At 35.3% G+C, this 19,283-nt stretch overlaps 2 protein-coding genes across 2 annotated transcripts in view; one reads left to right on the top strand and one right to left on the bottom strand.

Annotated features, from left to right (window-relative positions):
- The window catches only part of CCDC146 (coiled-coil domain containing 146), a 66,709-nt gene extending 49,603 nt beyond the window's left edge, over nucleotides 1-17,106 (bottom strand). Inside the window, 2 exon segments of the mRNA XM_055807673.1 lie at nucleotides 16,000-16,163; nucleotides 17,097-17,106. Of these exon segments, the coding sequence (XP_055663648.1) occupies nucleotides 16,000-16,163; nucleotides 17,097-17,106 (174 nt within the window).
- Nucleotides 1,549-7,164, top strand: FGL2 (fibrinogen like 2). The gene is made up of 2 exons (XM_005243473.4): nucleotides 1,549-2,231; nucleotides 4,978-7,164. Exons 1-2 carry the CDS (start codon nucleotides 1,619-1,621, stop codon nucleotides 5,682-5,684), a joined length of 1,320 nt encoding a protein of 439 aa, XP_005243530.2. The 5' UTR covers nucleotides 1,549-1,618; the 3' UTR covers nucleotides 5,685-7,164.
- Nucleotides 17,107-19,283: the final 2,177 nt, after the last annotated feature.

The following is a 19,283-nucleotide window of genomic DNA, read 5'->3' as shown; positions in this document are numbered from 1 at the left end:
TGGAGAACTAGCATGATCTGAAAGGGAGAGATACACAGTTTTGCCACATAACTAAAAGCACCATGCCAGGTTCTGGGATGTTCACTTAGAATATAGGAAAGGTAGATTCAAAACCCATTTCCCAAGAAAGTGCCCAGAGCATTGTGCTATACAGGAATCCAAAGGAACTGTTGTAGCAGGTTAGACAAGTAGTTTTTTTTGCCAGGCTTCCCTCCTGTGCTATCAATATAAACCTGTGGTCTCTGAAAAAGCTAGTAATATTCCAGAGATCATGAACTTACAGTGTATGTGTGTGACTAATGTCTGTTTAATGTTTAATCTGTATTACGAGTAATTTCAGTTAGTGTTTAGGGAAATAAATGGTTCAGATGGGACTAATTAAACAAGAACTGGTGTGAAAACCCTTTACTCATGCAAGTTATTTTGCTCTTGACAGCTATGAATGCACAGACACGTTCATATAGCCTTGCTTTGGGGCACAAGGAAAATGACATTGAACATTAAAAGTGCATAGGCACCATGTGAGAATGGCAAAGGTGGCTGGAGAGTAAAAATGAAGAAGTACACGGCAAACATCACCTACAATAGAAGTATTCCACTTGGTGTGATTAGTCATGCAAAGTACATGATTAACTCTTCAAGCTGATACAAGGCACAATAAAAAGAAAAGCAGAAACTGAAAATCAGGAATACAGAAAAGAATACCACGAACCGATGGGCCCATGGGAGCTCCTTCCCTAGCTCTCTGCCTTACTTTAGAATTCAGGACATTATTCAGAACACCAGGATATGCTTTGGGTTTTCTGAATAATCACTCCAACAGCTTGGATCCGTGCATCAAAGAGCAGGGAGGGGAAAGGGTAACTTAAATTCCATTCCCTTCACTTAGAAAGGTTTTATAAGAGGTACTCAGAATCAGATAACAGTGAACTTGAACTGTGATGTGTCATACAAATCATGAATATCCCAGATAACTATTCTAAGCAGTGCTAAGCAAAATGGGAAGATGAAAGTGCTCATCCTCCTTCGTCTGTGACCCCTGAAAAATGTTTAGAACCAAAACTGTATGTGTGTTTCAACATGCTTTGGGATTTAAATAATTTTCATTAATACATGTATTCAGTTAAAAAAAGTTTTAGGAAGAAGGGAACTGAGCATCAGTGAAGCTATTGCTGTGATAAACTTCAAACTGGGAAAGGGGCAGTTTTTCACCTTTTCTACCTGCTATGATAAAACTACAATCTAGTTTTGAAAAGCATTTTTAGAACACTCAAATATTAAGACAACTGATATAACACAGAGCTAAGTGATTTTTTTCTTCCCCAAAAAAAGAAAATACATGTACAAGGAATGAAATTAAACTGTTTAAGTAATCAGCACACATGCATTTCATCATTTTGCTTGCATACATTAGTTCTGAGTCAGGAACACTCACTGAAACGTGCTACTCTTGCAAGCACTACCTACTTTGCTCTGCTATTAATCACTCGTGATGCAAGCACTCCCACCCATTTCTGAGAACAGTGTAGGCAGTCTGATAACTCACAGGCTTCAAGCTGCCCTTATAAAGTTGTTCCACTTTTGCATACTTCCTCATACTGCTAGTTTCTCTGTGAAGATGAAGCTGCTCGTTTACTTAATCTTGACAGCTCTCCTTGCTTTAACAAATGTCTTTGCAGTTGTTTTAGAAGATGAAGAGGATGCTAAAGAAAAAGTTACTGAGACTTGTCCTATAAAGCTCAAAACTAATCGGAAATGTGATGAAGGAGAGGATTGTCCACATCAGATAAATCTGCCTCCGATGACCATCCAGTTACCCAAAGAATTCAGACTGCTTGAGAAGACTCTCAAAGAAGTACAGACCCTTAAAGAAGCAGTAAACAAGCTGAAGAAATGCTGCCAAGATTGCAAGCTGCAGGCAGATGACAACCAGGAAAGAAATAATAGAAATGAATTCCTGCTACCTGATGCAGAAACTCCAGCAGAAAACAACAAAATCCAAGATAACAGAGTAAAGGAACTGCAAAGCAAAGTTAACAGAATGGCAACCAGCTTGAAAAATGCAAAGAGCCAGATTCAGACACTTCAGGGTCGTTTAGAGAAGATGAGCCACATAAATATGAACAATGTGGAACATTATGTTGACAGCAAAGTTGCTAATCTGACTTTTGTTGTGAACAGCCTTGATTACAAATGTTCTTCCAAATGTCCAGCAATGCAACCGAGACCTGGTATGTAACCTGTTCATTCTTATTGACTGTATAAAGTGTCTGTGCATTTTACAAACATTAGCTAAACAATTTAAAATATGTTTTAACCAAATAGCTGTGTTACTAACTTTACAAGTTAAATACTTGTTCCTTCAGTGTTTATTTATACTCCTGTAAAACATTTCAGCTGCCACTAGAGGGTTACTGAGAGCTGCAGGTGTTCAGTGCCTCCTAGAATTGGACTTTATTATGGGATTTAAAACAGGAATTTTCAAAGGACTTTGGTTTTGCAATTCAATTCGTAAACGTGAAAAATTATCGATTTTACACAGCACTACCCTTTATTAAGGATACTGAACATCAATGAACTACACATATTTTCTCTTTGAATGAGAAGGGTTAATTTTCTCTAGGTGTGCCTTGGAAAATGGCTTGTTTTTTTTTTCAATGTGAAACTGCAACTATTCTGAAGAGGTCTGAAGGCTCTTATTAAACATCAAGGGAATCTAGTAAAAGGTTTAGTTTTTAACAGATGAGTAATAAAAATAATTTTTCTATCATCACAGCAATTAACTGAAAGGTTCAGCTACAAAAGCTTATTAACAGTATTTTTCAAGTGCGTAATATATGTACAATCATTTTAATACTATACCCTTAGCATGAAGCTAATTTATAAGCAATATAAAACAGAGAACAGGTGTTATCACTGAAAACACTTTCTTCTTTTACAGTTCTCCTAATTAAGAAGTAAAAGTAGTAATTTCTGCCTAAAGTTATTAAGAGAAGATTGAGGTGTTTTTTTAATTTCATAGTTTTATACTACATGTAAGAATCTCTGAAAACAAGAAATATTCACTAGATTGTCAGTGTATTCTACCGCTTAGATATGATACATGTGAAGACAGGGCTTTCTAGAGATAAAGCAAAGAAAGGTCAGGCCACATTACAGTTTTTAAGCCTCTGTGGGTTAGCATTCAAGTTTAAAATAAAACTGTTTTTCTGTCTACTTATACTGAAAATTGAAGGACATATGCAGATGGTACAGTGCATGTACAGCTGAAATTCTTGCAAGTGTGAAAAGAGCAAATGAGTAATAATAAAGATAATGCTTTTACTAAATCAACAATCAGCTTAAATCAGATATAAATCAGTATAAATCAATTTAATTCAGATAAACATTCACACACAAGAGAGTGATATTTGGTATATTGCTAATGTGAAATGAATCAAATTCAGGTACAGTAAGAACTTCATAACAGACTAAATTAGTTTTAGATATTTTTCACACTGAAATGTTGGGTACTGTTCATAGCATATGATCATGTAGATTTTCCTTATATTTTACAGTAACTGATGCTAAGTGTTTGTAGCAGCAATATGAAGACTAGCAAGCATAACAGCTACAACTTTTTCCTACACAGCAGCTATTCCTGCATCCACTGAAACTAATAGCAAAACTTTACCTAAATAGGAGTTGAATTTGATTATAAAAGCTTTGTATCTGAAATGTATGTACTCTGTCAGTATCTACTCTGAAACTTAGTCCACCAAAGAACTTACACAAAGTTCAGTGAAATAAATAAGAATGTACTCTGTATTTAGATTTAGCTTTTAAGCCTTTGATTCTGATACTTCGTGCTTTCATAGATGTCTAATTTTCAGTACTGGCCAACAAGGAATCCTGAGTCTTATTCCCCAGTGAAGCCTGAGAACCCTCCTCTCTTTCAAGAAGCAGTTTAATTGTTTAAATTTGCTAGGAAAAATATGCAACTCAAGCCTGCAAATGAACATGCCCATAAATTCAAATCTGCAATAGGAATGAACATTAAGGTTTTGACTCTTAACTGAGAACTTGTAGGAGCTCTCTGTATCACTTAAGAACATGGAATTAGAATACCATGCCTTTTTGAGCACAATGACCTTTGCACACTGGATGACACTGTGGATCAAAAATGGATTTTCAATCTGCAGGAAAAACCTGGGGGTATTTTTCTTCTGAATAAAACACATCACTCATTGGTGAGAAAAAGCTGTGTTAACAGTAGATGCTAAAACTTTTCCTTACTGTAAAGCCAGCAAAGCCACATACACACGAAAGCACTGTCACTTTTCTAGCTGTGTCTTTCTAGGAATAACAGTATTACTACAATAGATGAGACTGTTTTATTACATTTTTTCCTGCTCCCTAAAATACAGTCAACATTAACACATGAAACATTCCTAATGATGTTATGTTAGGTATCAAATGATGTTAACTGAACTATAGCCAGGTTTAAGTCATTCCCATATGGACAAAGCTTTTTCTCTGACATACTGCCAGATTAAGATTTAAATTGCAGACAGGGTGTGATGGTATACATTTAAATACAGAGAGCAGCAAGTGTGTAACCACAAAGCATTAGAAATATGGACTGAAGAAATGAGGCTGAATTTACAGGAGGTAATGAAAGAACAAAGAGTAGAGAAAGGGAGAAAAGGGAAAGAGAAAATCAAAATGCCCCTGTATTAGGCAGTTTTGCTACAAAAAACAATTTAGCTGAGATTTTTTGACAGCTAGCCAGTGCAGAGATCCCAAGTAGCACCTATAATAGAGTAAACCTGATGGAAAAATCCTGTTTCTCCCTAGAACTGAAACTGCTTTAATACCATTTCTTATGTAGAAGTCTCTCCGATTCTAGTTCTGTATGCCACTTCAGCATGGATTAAAGAAATGTTTATTTTTAAAATTAAATCATGTTTATTCTAACACTATCTGTTCTTCCACCAGTTATGCAAATAATGCAGAGAGACTGTGCTGATCATTACACAGCAGGCAGAAGGAGTAATGGAATCTACAGGATTAGCCCTGACCCCAGAAATGATAGCTTTGAAGTTTACTGTGACATGCAAACGCATGGAGGTGGCTGGACAGTGCTGCAACGGCGTCAGGACGGCAGCACTAACTTTAACAGAACCTGGAACGACTACAAAAATGGCTTTGGAAACCTCAGCAGGGAATTTTGGCTGGGGAATGACAAAATTCACCTCCTGACAAAGAGCCAAGAAATGCAACTGAGAATTGAACTTGAAGATTTCAATGGTATCAGAGAATATGCAAAATACGAACACTTCTACGTGGCCAACGAATATCTAAAGTACCGTCTAAGTGTTCACGGCTACAGCGGCACAGCAGGAGATGCCCTTCACTACAGCAGGCATTATAACCACGATCAAAAGTTCTTTACGACTCCGGACAAGGACAATGACAGGTATCCTTCAGGAAACTGTGGAGCATATTACAGCTCTGGCTGGTGGTTCGATGCATGCTTGTCTGCCAACCTCAATGGCAAGTACTACCACAAGAAATACAAAGGTGTTCGCAATGGCATTTTCTGGGGTACATGGCACGGTATTTCTGATGATATGCCCAGTGGATATAGGCAAGCCTTCAAATCAGTAAAAATCATGATCAGACCCAAAAGTTTTGTGGGGTAATTATATAGCTTTCTCTTTAAATAGTTTGCATTGGATTGCACTCAAAATCATGCTTACTCAGTATTATATTCTGAATTCAAGTATTCAGTTATGTTTGGCATAAAATAGTTCTAGACAAAACAACATACTTCCACAGAAATGTTTAGAGCTGATTTGACTCATATAACGAATTAAAAACAGCATGAATGTTTCTGAATAGTTATTGCTAAAACTTAGCACAGGTTAAGTCTTGGTATCGTTATGTAAATATTCTAAATATTGCTTCTGGTGCTTTTACTGACTGTGATATAACACATTTTATGATTTAAAACTTTTAAATGGTCTTCCATAAACTGTGTCTGAATGAACACCTACATTTTAACCTGCAAATAACTCAGAGGTATAATTGATAACATATACATTTGTCAACACTCAGAATGAAAATCAGTCTCTCTGACTTTTTCTATCATCTATCCTTCACAATTTAAAAGGTATACCATAGCAATATCAATATAAGTGAGGAAAAGTACTACAAATTATTATATTTAAAGGACTAGAAAACAGAATGACACATGGTTTGCCCAAAGACACCAAAAAAGCCTTGAAGAAAACCTAGAAAATCTTATCCTCTTTATCAAAGATTGTTCAAAAAAAGTTGGTGGAAGAACTGAATACAAGCAGCGGAACTAACATAGAGAACACATACTGAAAGACAACATTCTTGCATACTGTGGTTCCTCCGATCAAGTTCAAGGTCCTATTTGTCTGTGGGAGAAAGGAGCCATTATGTAGCTTATTGCACATTTATATAAGCAGGTGACAGGTAAGAAGAAGACACATCAAAAAGAACCCATGTCTTTGCATTAATGCCTCTAAATACATACAATAAGACTTTCCAGCACTATTTTCTCCTGAATCTTTTAGATAAGCCAAACGTCACAAGATCGCTCTTGTAAAGACTTAAGCTCTCATTTAAGTACTTCTCACTCTAAGTACAATTAGACTAGACAATTAGGTACAATTAAGAAGGGTTATAAATATTTTGTAAGATATTAAAAGATTGTGTTCTCCCCATTTTCTGTGTATCCTATTTGTAGCCAGAAAACATGAACACCACACTGGCAATTATAAATATAAAAGAGAATATGTGAAATATTTTTTTATTCTAAAATATAAAAAATGAAACAAATTTTCAAATATTCCAGGAAGCGCAAATTAGAGATAATATTATTAAAGCTCACATTGTAGATAGTGAGCACAAATTTGACCACACGTATGTATTGCCTGCCCTAAGAAGGACATGCCTTTATAACCACTGCCTAAACATCCTGAGCACAGGTGCAATTTACCTTAGCAAGAGGCTATTTTGCCATATTGCTCTCACCAATCTGTAGATGCAGATAAACTATACAAGACCGCATTTCTTTACCAGTTAAAGTATGGCCTTTGCTGGCATAGCTTTTTTGATTAAATGAGACATACCAAAAAAAAAAAAAAAAAAGCATACAGTTGACCTAAAACTTTAAAAATATGACATTTACTGCTTTTTTAAGATTGTAACAAGAACTATTATGATTACAAGTCATGAAAATGAGCAACACTGGCAATTGCTAAATTGTAAAATATTAATATATATATTTTTTTAAGGAAGTAAATACTCTGAAGGACATTTCGGTGTGAGGTGTTATTTGGTTTATTATATTTCAATTTTAAAGAGCAATAGAAAATTTTTATTGCAAGACGTATAATCTTTGCTTGAAAACATGTTTTGAATCTATAGAATATTTATTTTGGGATAAAAAATGATTTTCTAAAAGAAAAAAGCAACTTATGAAGTATTGGTTAGAAGAGCAAATATCTAATTGCATATGATTATATTTAATCATTTTGCATTAAATGCACAATTTGCTCCTATTCATTATATGGTAACTAGCTAAGTATGACTTAGGAGTATCTATAAGCTTCTACTTGAAAATGTCTTTTTCCTGCTAAGTTGTTAGAAGAGAAACTGTCCTTTTTTTATCCTGTTTAAAGGAAACTTCATAAAACACAGAAATTTTACAGAATAAGCAAATGTGACTAACATCACCTAAAAAAGCCTTGTCTGATGACTTTTAAAAGGGGGGTGGGTGGGTAGGTGGGATAAAAAGGAAAAGAAAAAAAAAGAAGAAAAAGGAAGAGTAACGCTGTTACACAAATCTGAGTATTACCTGCCTGGAACTGTTGTAGCTGAATCTTTGTCAGTGTGTACTAGTTTTACAAAGTGTAACTCCATCTACTTCTTGCAAGCATTATTTTTATTTTTCTTTGGTGTAATAAAATTAAGTCACACTTAAAACTGTACTACTGTCATGCATGCTTATGGGGACTATAAAAAAAAATCTCCTAAATTATTTTATCGTTTTTCTGTAAAAACTGAACCAATAAGAAAACACAGATAACTTTAGATGACCAACAAAGATGACAACGTGACATGCCAGGATAGTAATTGCTAGTAATGACAGTACTTAAGAGATCCAGTTTATGACACTTCAGCTGCCAAAAAATAACAAGGCTGAAATCTCAGACATCTTTTTGAAACTATTCATATTTTGGAAAAGAAAAAGTAATTGTCTGATCAAGAGTTTACAGAACCTGTACCTTTAACATGCAAGAGGAGAAGCATACTAATCTGTTTTTTGTATTACACACAACCTTTCATATCACATGCAAGTTTCATCAAGGCATGTAAACAGAAATAATATCCCAAATTAAAGCATACCATTTATTATACAAGCAAAAGCACTTGGTCTTCACTTAAGGCTTAGTAATTCAAACCATGTCTTTCAATTTATGGAGAACAACTATGTAACACTGGTTATATGAAAACAGTTGTGGTTTCAGTCTTTCTAATATTTAAATTGTGAATTTTATTGAAGAAGATTACTAACTTTTTTTGTTTTGCTAGCAAAATTCCTATGGGTTATTTCCAAAAAGTAAAGGCACAAACCCATCTGTTCAATGTGATCAGCCAAGCAGACTGTAATGTCTTGGCTTTCTATGCATTGCTTAAACAAAAAACACAAGGTGGGAGGGGAAACAACAGAGAAGCAATGAAAAGAAGGTTTGAAAGCAGAGATTTTTACATTTTTTCTTCCCTTTTTTATGCAAATATTTGTTTCCTTAATGGTGTTTTTGAAGAAACTCTACAGTCAAACCGAGTATGAGCTGCAAACAGGTAGTTTGACAATTCGGTGGAAAATAAACTTGCATTTATATGATTATTTTCAAAGGAAATTAAGATGGTTCTCAATCCATACCTAGAACACTGTGTTTGTAACTCAAACCAAAATCAAACAAAAGAAGAAAGTGACACATTTACTTAGCTTCTATGACTTACGAGTCACAGAAAAATCAAAACAAAGGATGCAAGTTAGTTTTCATAGAGAAAAAGAGATAAGAACTAAATACTGGCCTATGAAGGAAGAGATTTGGAATGTATTTTTATACGTGTGTTCTTGCTTTTTTTTTCAGAAGATAAGAGAAAAAGAATATGGTATATATGGGCCTGAAAGACACTGGCAAAAGTTTCAAAGAAAAATGGCTGAGCAATACCATCCACAGGCCCTGCTAAATGCAAACATTCTACCTACTAAACTGAACCCTTTCATTCACAGCTTTAATGAAACTTTTATGGAGTTACAGTACTTCTGCCAGAAGTTCATTTGGCTATCATCCTCAATGGTAACCAGAAACAGAAAACAATGTTTTAAGATGATGTGTCAAATCAAACCCTCACACAAGCCACAAGAACAGGGTATGAATCACAAGGGTATTCCACGTGGAAAATAGTAAGTGAAAAAAATATCCCCAATTACCTAATTATGTTCATACAATCAAGACAAACTGTAAGTCTAATTAATATTGCACTTCTACTGAAATATTATGCCAACATTTAGAATTACACAATAGAAAATAACAAGTTTTAGATACTTATTTTTTAGCAATTACATGGAGACAATGATTTTTATGGAGAAGCAGGATCCACTTCAAGAAACAGAAATTCCCATTTCTTTCTTCGGAGAGAGTACAAAATCCCCCCTGCTTACCTCTGCAGCTCAATCTCTATATACTAAACCCAAAGATAAAGAGTCTCAGGCAAATCTTTAAGCCTCTGTTCATTAAGGAGCATTTGGAAAAAAGGTGTTTTTGAAAAAGTAAACCAGAAATTAACTTTTTAACATTTAAAGTAATCTAATCCATCTAACAAATGATTCTCCACCACTGGGCATTTTTACCGAATGTGTGTTTGGTTAACAGTGCTCCAACTTGCTCATCACATGGTTGTGTTGATGTAAACATTGTAAGCCAAGGCCAGGTAGACTTACAATTTAGTACATGATCACCCTGTTTTGGAATATCAGGTCTCAAATGCATACTTTGGGTGAGAAAATGGGAAGAGGGAGATAGATTTGGAACATGACAGCAATATGCTTGTCTTGTTAAGCCTCACAAGTTGCAGAAATTGTTGGGAAAAGGCCAAAACACAAGAAGATGCTGCAGTTAAAAGTTATTTAGGGAGCTGTGATTCTCCTGTGTGGCATGAAATTTGCACTTGGCTTTATAACAGCATAGAAGAAACGACACATCATAAATGCTTTCAAGCATGCTTTTCAGGAATGAACAGAAATACCACCTGCTTTGTGATAATCTAAACACATCCAACAGCTTCCTGGCCTTGTTCCCTCACAATGTCACCTGCTAGTAGTAAAAAGAATCTCTCAATAGAAAGAGCATATTACGCTGGCTCTGCTCCCACTCCTGCTGTTTAAAAGCATCTGTAAATTCACCCCACTCCTCTATAGCTTTTTATAGGAGTTACCATCAATTCGAACAATCAACTTTCCTATCACTACCACCAAGTGCTTTAACATTCACTATGCAAACCATTGCTTGCTTGCTGAAAGCTGTTGTAAAAAACCCCAGACTTCAGCTTACAGACACATTATCATCCCTAGCTAACTCCAACAGTGACCATATTAACTAAGTTAAAAAAGGTTTATTTAATTAGTAGTCAGATTCCTCTGAGGTGGAGGCAAGATCTGTCTTTGCTGTCTGTGCCAACATACTCATACACCTTTTTTGTTGTGCCAGGAGCCTTTGAAGCGTATAAAGTGCAGTGTGCCAGGATCAGCTTAAGTTTGAAAAGTTTGCATTTAACAGCTGTGTTAAGATTTTTACGTCTTGGACAGAGCTCATACATGTTTGGAGAGTACTGAAACAAATTACCCACTGCTATGGTTACGATGCAAAAATATACTGATGATCATACTTTATAAGACTAGAAAGCAGACTACAGTATGTGTAGGTGAACAGAAATTAAATTGGTTCTCATATAAAAAGTTTTTATCTTAGTCTACCAAGCTAGCTTTTCTAGTACATTTTTCATTTAAAGATGTATTGATTTTTTTTTAATTTTTTTTTTCTTTAAAGGGAAGTTGTTTATACTTACCATTTAGCCTAAGTTAGGAGAAAATTAAAAAACAGCTTGTTAGCAAAAGAAATTGGAAAAGACTGTATTTTCTAGAGTGGCATTGTTAGATGTTGGAATACCACTGAAGAAACAGATTAAATGCTTAGTATTTATATTTGAAAGTTGTAGCAAATCTTTATGTGATTTTGTCTTCTTTCCTGCAGCACAGATGAGAAAAAAAGAGAAAAATGAAAAGTACCTTTCCCCCTTTAAACCACATTCAAACACTGAATATATGCATCGTTCCATGACATTAAAGCTTTTCCAGCTAGCAGATCCACATGAATCAGCATCAGATCAGCAGGAGCAAATTTTGCCTGAGAAGTCTTTGTCACAATACTGTTCATTTTTTGGTAAACATGGAGATTTTTCTGTGTTTCCGGTAGAACCAGAGTTTTGGTTAACATCTTCATTAGCAGTTCAACCGCTTTTGGCAGTCAGGGGTAAGAAGTTCATTAATCTCAGAAAGACTCCAAATTTCAAAATAGTCATGACAAATATTCATGAAAGGTTCTTTTCTGCTTCCTGACAGATAGGGACAATAGGACTCTTTGACACCAGCAAAAAGAAATATTAGCATGATAGTGACAATTTCCATTAAAAAAATGCTGCGCAAATGAAAGATTTGCTGGTGGCATCAGGTGGGGGGGGACAGTTCATTTTATCTTTATAAGATACAGATTGCAACGGTCTGCTTTAGACAAATCAGAGAAAACACCCAAAGGAGTTTATTCTTCTGCAGGTTTAGATGTAGCAAATAAACAGATGATGTTCATTAGCAGAAAGGCATTATTGTGATATTTTCCAAACAGGGTACCCGCTCACTGTATCTAATAAATAGTAAAGCACTTTTCTTTCACAAACACACTATTTTATGGAATGGATAGCTCCCTCATAGCATGCACTACAAAGACATGCAAGACTAATGTTGCAGAATCCTTCATCTGGTATTGTTTTAAAAATTAAGGTATACATTTGAATGAACTAACAACTATCTTTCTAAGCCAAGAACATACCAACAAAAGGAAGAGAAAGAAAGAGCACAGCATAGAAAAGCTCAGAGACATTACTCTTGAGTAAAGTCTAACAAGAACTGCTAATACAATACTAACTGAAAAAGATAAATACAAACTGGGAGAAACTACCATCCCACCATGTGATTTATCCTTTTTCTTTCCCCAGAAAAAGAAGAGCTTGTACCCAATTTATAAATAAATGGAATTATTAGAATTAAAAGATACTAGGCTCCATGACTGATTTCTCCTTCTAAATAAAAGAACCTGAAGAATACTAGTTTTTTTATAGTCTCTTTAATCAAAAAAGATGAACCAGTAGGTTTTGTAAGCAATTCATCAACTTTGTTAAATCTTTGAAATCTTGCAAAGACAAAGTGGATGAAAAACTGTTCCTGGAGCACAGCTGTCTATTCACTATCCAGCTGGAAAGATGTATAGAGTAGGTCTTTTTGTGTCTGGGAGTAACTGTGATTTGGGTAACAAAACAAAAATTAAGCAACAGAAAAGGAGTTGAAGACTGCAATAGATTACAAACTAAATATCAACAGCATCATTATGACAAGCGATGTTTTATTTATTGACGTTCCCACTAAAACAAGAAAGCTTGGATCAGGTGGAGGAAAGGAAAGAATGACCTGAGTGTCCTAAGGGAAAAAACGCAACTATAACAATGCAAGGAAGGGCAAAAATGACAGGGACAGAAATTATGAGCGTGGGTAGGAGGCAATTTTTTAATGAGTCTTTATTATTTTCACTCTGCCTAATCTTGTCATTTTGAGCATTTAATCCAGTTTCATGTCGTGTTCTGTTGCTTTTTCTGTTCAAATGGCAATTTCAGTATGTCCTGAGCTGCTTTAGCAGTAATAGTGTTGTATTAAGAATGACATAAGGGTAAAGGGAGAGGTAAAATGTATTGTATTATTATCTATTGAAAAAAACCCCATAAATTTGCATGCAAAGGATGAGTATAAATGCAAACCATTTTGCTGAAGCTAGCTACCAGTAAATACTCATTTTATAAAATCAACAGCTCTTGAAATTTAGACAATGTACGTAACAAAATTCAATACATTTTTGCTTTTAAGAATTAGATTACATATATATGGTCTACAATGCACTAAATTCAAAATGAAAAAAGTATAATTTATTGCATCTTAATATAGCATTTTTTCCATGAAAGTTATTAACACGATGCAGATTTATTTCTAACCTCGTATACTACAAGAAAACAGGATATAAGGGAAGATTCACAAGTCAAAAAATTCCATTAGAAGTGTTAGAGCAGAGGCCTTTATTTCAAGGACACAGCAACAAAAGCTAAAGAAGTGGAAAGTTCGTTTTTTGAATGTATGACAGTTCTCTAACCAGTATCAGTGGAAGTACTGAGTCAGGCTGATGTCAACTGATTAATAAACAAAAACATTTGGTGAAAAGAAGCATGTCAGGATGGACTGAATGGCCTTTGTTCAAATCTCTATCCCGTTTGTAATATTTTAACCTAACCCACAAGGCTAAGCAATGTTACTGTGTGTTATTAAAAATTAAGGAGAGAGAGCAGATGTTTGACTTCTTGCTATTTATATGTTTGACTGCTGTTCATATGAGAAAAACAAGACTGGGTTGACTGGAAGGTTTACTGCTAGAAGGGATATATCTGTTCTCAAATAAATCCTATAATATCAAAAGGTGTCCCTTCTGATAGGTATTTGCTGCTATGCAGGCATAAATGACTAGCTATTGAACGACTGATAATATCATACAACCCTGCTTCTGTGGAAAAATTCTGAAAGCTGTTCCAAGAAGTTGAAGCCAGTGTCAATGCAACAACCTCTATGGTGACCGAAGTCATATATTTATCTCTGAATAACGTATAAAGTTCAACAAGGGAAAACAAACACATCAGTGGAAGAGAAGAAATGCGAATAAGCGATGAAAAGCCAAATTGACCCATAAAGTACGAGTATGAAATGTTAAAAATTCTGTAAGAATAAATGAGTCATAGGTCCCTTTTAAAAATTGAGAAAGTGACCAAAAGACTTCATTTATGAAATCTTATGCAAATTGCTTACTTCAGTTTTCCACTGCACATTTTTTTCCAAGAGTTAGGAATAACTTCTAATACTAAGGTTACCCTGTACTTCCCATTAATGTTTTGCAATGTTATCAGTTAAACAAGTTAGCCTTAAATTTGACATACAGAATAACTTCATTGGAAAGATTTTTCTGAGAAAAAAAAAAAAAAAATCAGTCAAATGATCTGATGAATTTATAGAATAAGTCTAGAAAAATAAGTTTTCACCATGATTAAAAATAAGGAAAACAAAGCAGAAATCTAGAACATAATTTAGAATGTTATACCATCTGGTTTTATTTTATCTGGAGAAGGGTAGGGGGTAAAGATATCTTGTACTAGGCATATGCTTCTTGTTGGCATATCAAAAATTCTTCCACCACTGAAAATCTATTGAAAAAGAATGGGAGTAGCTGGAAAATAAAGTACTCCCTGAAGTGCAGTTTCCATACTTTTAGTAGATTGGAGGATTTCTGTAAGGTGAGAGGTCAACTCCCTCTGAGACTTGAGCTGTCCTGGAGTTTTGCAGCTGCCTTGGACTAAGAAGAAAGGGGTTTTGTGCTACAACAATACTGGAAGCTGTGGCCTCAGCATATACTGGCACCAGACTGAAAGTGAAAATCTCTCTCTCCCCTGTATACTTCACTTGAATGCACAAGGAATTAGAGAGAGATTAGCTGTGCAGCTTCATGCTGTGTTTAGCAGCAGGATAGGAAAGGGGCAGTCCTATGTGTCCTCTTCATTACAAATTCTCGTCACTTCTTTTCTACTGACCTTAGGTCCAAGGCTGAGAGAGAGACCTGGGCTAGCAAACCCATTTGACAGATCCAAGCTGGAAAGAACCCAAAGTAAAGCAACTGAAAGGAAGAACTTGAAGGAAAACGTGACGTATGAGCAGAGCCTGCTTATGATGTAAGAGAGATGTACATTTTTATTATAAAGAGGGCAGAAATCGATTGCTCTCCACTGTCCCTATGGGAAAGACAAGAGGAAAACTGCATTATTCACTCCAAAAGAAATTTAAACTGGGATTTAGGAAAAACTTTTTTTATAACTCTAGCAATGATGAAATGCTGGAAAAGGATGTCCAAAGAACTACCTCCATCAATTAAAGTTTTAAGGAACAAATTAGACAAATATCGGCAGAGAATCTACTTCAGTATAAATTCTGGATTAAATGATGTCTTAATGTCTCTTCTGGAATTACATTTTTAAGGATTCCGTTTGATATGTATTTGATATCTTAAAATCTAAAGTATTTCTAGTATTCTAAAAGTTCCCTTAACACATAAAATTCTGCAAAAAAACCACCTGAGTTCCAAAAGTTTTCTTCTGTCATGATCAGTTATTAGTGCCTCAGGAGCTACTTACCTTGGATTTTTCCTGCAGCTATTGAGCCCTTCTAAAAATCATGATGCAATTCAATTACCCCTACAGCTAGAATACTACCAAAACAGTATCTCTCCATTCTCATTCCCTTTGAAGCCATGATCACTGAAAAAAATGATATAGTTATCTATTAAGCACACTATCTCCAGCAAGAATATGCCCCATCTAAGTTTCTGCTTCACAAGATGTTCTTACCACTTAGAAAAAAATTCAGAGAAGAATCAGGGAAGCTACAGATTGCCTATAGTAACAACTTGCAATTACTAACAACAAAATACACATTTCAGATTAATTGATTTGGATGCAATATGCACTGTTACAGACAGAGAAAGCTGGAGTGCATGGTACCTCATCTAAACACTGAAATGCAGGACTTGCTGTTACATCAGTGGACCCCTCATCCTGGCTGTAAACTGTTGGAGCTAGAGCACAGATAGGTTGCTCCTCGATTCCCAATTCAGTGTCACTGGAACTGGAACTTTCTTCACCAGCCTGACTCATTGTTTGAAGTTCTAGGAAGTAACAAAAATACCAAAATACAGTTAATTAGATGGGATATATATGATTGTGCAAGATAAATGTGTAGCATAAAGAACACAATGGTGACATGCGAGACCCACGTTCAAACAACAGAAGTCACAACGTGAGCCAACTAGGTGGATCTACAGTTAAAACTTCATGAAAGACTTGCAAGAGGCTGCATAATCATTGAGTACTTTAGAAATCCTCTAATGGTTGGCTGTGTTACCATCACATAAATGTTAGACAACATGTGAAATTATTTCTTAAAGACAAAGCATTGAATAATAGGTTTAGGCTGGAAAAGGCCTCTGGGCTCATCTAGTCCAATTTTATGCTCAGAGCAGGGCTAACTTCAAAACTAAATTGACTTGCTTAGGGTTTTGAGCAGCTGAGTTTTCAAAATCTGTTAAACTGGGGAGTCCAGCCACTGCCATCAGGCAGGTCCTTATAGAAGAAATCCCCTAGTGGATGGGACTCCCATAGGTATAACTGCTACGGAATCATAGAATCATGTAATATGAACATTTCTCAGTCATTTCCATAACACTAATCCAAGAATGTGTTTCCCCTTCTCTCCATCCAATATAAGCCCATCCTTCATGGTGTCCCTTGACCTTGCAGGGAGTAATTACATAGAAAAGGAACCCCTTCACAGAACAGAGATCTTGAGGAAAAGAACTGGTCTAACTCATGTGAATAATATCATTAACATTATTCATGTCTGTAAATCATTGTATGGCCATACTTAAAAAAACAAAAAACAAAAAACAACACAGAACCAAATAAATCCCCAAACCACAGAAAATCAGAAAACATGATAAAAAATCCGAGGAGGCAGAAAAATCATGGAAAAAAATATTATTATGAGATCTCTTCATGTCAGAACTCCTACATTACATAGTACTAACATTTCAGTTACGTACCAGGTTGCATTTTTAGTATCTGTGACCTCTGCTAAAATAATATGACCCTGAAAAATATCTAAGTGAACAAATTCAAGAGTAATAATAAAACTCACAGGATTCAAGCTGTACCAGCTGTATTTTGACCCCTAGTACAGTGTTTTCTTCCCCAAAAGAAGGAGCTTTAAAAGAGGCTAAAATCCAAATTTTATAATAATAGCTTAGTATAAGCTTTATCCTGAAGAGAGTCCTTTTTCAAATTAGGTAACACAGTTTTTTAATAAATAAATAAAAGTTGGAACAAATAGGGTTGTTGGAAAAGGTAACTTTCCTACAATTATATTTGAGAAAATGCCACTTTCATAGCCCTTATTTAGGAACAGAAATCTCTTAAGATTCTTGCATTAGGAACAGCTAGATCAATGACATTTATTAATTGCTTCTGAGCAAGATGAGACCTATGTCATAAAATTACTATAACTTCATGCAAGTTCACTTTGTGTTTACTGTGTCAGTCCAGCAATCGAAAATTATGTTCCCAGGCATCAACAGTCAGAACTGTCCAAGGTGTGTAAAAATGCCGACCGAGATGGAAGAGGGAAATGGGAGGTGGAATACAAGGGTATGCAATGCTCTTGATACCCTGATAAGACACTAATGTTTATTAGGTTGGTACTTGTCATTATATCAAATGCCAGTTAATTGCTGCCAAAAATACTTTCTGGCATAACAGTATCTTAAGAGTTTTGCATATTCAAAGAGTTTTAAAATACTGATCTTTTGCACGAAGGCAGCATGAAACAAGACTTCAGGAGAATGATAAAAGAGATACGGGATGACTAAAGAGAGGCAATAAGCATCTTACAGAGGGAACAGAGGGGAAGGACTTCTGAGGCACACAGAAGACATAGTGAGATAGGAGAGCCATAGAGTATTTGCAGAGCAAAGCACAGCACAATATGGAGACTGAACATACGTGGAGGAATTCAGGAATTCTTTCACAGGTTTGCTGCAGCTGGCTGTAGATGAAATGAACAGATCATTATCACAGTACTTTAGTCCAAAATTTTGGGAGAAAGATTGCCAACTTCTGCAAATGGTCACCTGACACCAGGAGGTCTTTCTAGATTGTTATGCAGAATAGCTATTATGCAGAGCACATTGTATTCTGCTGTTGGACAAAATCATTATACAATCCATATCAGCTGCCAAAGATGCAGAACCCACCTCAAATTAGTCAGTTTTTACATCATTCAGCCTTTCACATAACATATGGAAGACTTTTCTCTTTAAAGAGAATTATCATAAATAAAGGACAATCAAAATTAAAACTGTAATAAAACTGAGAAGAAAATTTTAGAATATTTCAGTAGTATATACCCGATTTCTCCAATGAAACAACCAGAGCAATTTTGTATTCAAAAGCCAGAAAGCTGACAGTTAAGAAAAATAAAATTCATTTTTGTAATTGTGGCGAGATATGAAAATGTTATATTGTGGGCATCCACCTTTTAAAAAGTTACTTGTCTATAAAGGTAGTGAAATTTAAACTGGCAAGTTTATGACTTTCTTCAGTGCTGTTTGGAATTCCTTCAGGAACATTCTGACTTTTAAGAGAGATTTCAGTGGCTTATTTGCTTATGGAAAAAAAAGCAATTTCAAGATCCCTCTTGGAGGAGTCAAAACATTGTGAAACAACTGTAAACATCATAGAGGCCAAGAAATAAACTCTGAAATACTGTACATAAACATGTATACACATTTATAAATAGACAGCAATTTTTCAACTATAAAGAACTGCTGAATATTTTAGCATACACATTTCATGTTTATGGCTGCTGCTGCTGTTTGTTTTTTTCCCTAAACATATTGAAAGAATTCTGACACAGGGAAAAACACAGTGGCAGAAACTCCCAGCAGAACAGTGCCAAAACCCGAGAGCTTCATGGGTGTTTCATAGGCATTCTTGTTGATACTTGTATGTGAAACATACAGTTGACACCAGTCAAGAAATACACTTCCTAACAGTACAGTAGTACAAGAGTCATCACCAAGACTCCAATTTGCTGAGCAGGGAGAGAACAAAAACAATCTTCAGAATCCAAAAATTTTATAATATCATGTAAAGACACAACTATAGACAACTGAGACAGAGGAAAACAATTAGACAGCCTTAGTTAGTGTGATAAGCACTACCCTCTACTCCTT

The sequence above is a fragment of the Falco peregrinus genome, chromosome 6 (assembly GCF_023634155.1).
Source record: "Falco peregrinus isolate bFalPer1 chromosome 6, bFalPer1.pri, whole genome shotgun sequence".
NCBI lineage: Eukaryota > Metazoa > Chordata > Aves > Falconiformes > Falconidae > Falco > Falco peregrinus.
Note: the sequence above shows the minus strand (reverse complement) of the source record. Positions and strands in the feature narration are given on the sequence as shown.

What these genes read in the sequence shown, in the direction of transcription:
- FGL2 (XM_005243473.4), top strand. Translation starts at nt 1,619, where the DNA reads ATGAAGCTGCTCGTTTACTTAATCTTGACAGCTCTCCTTGCTTTAACA. An exon ending in AGCAATGCAACCGAGACCTG is followed by an intron (nt 2,232 to 4,977) that starts GTATGTAACCTG and finishes TTCTTCCACCAG; the next exon opens with TTATGCAAATAATGCAGAGA.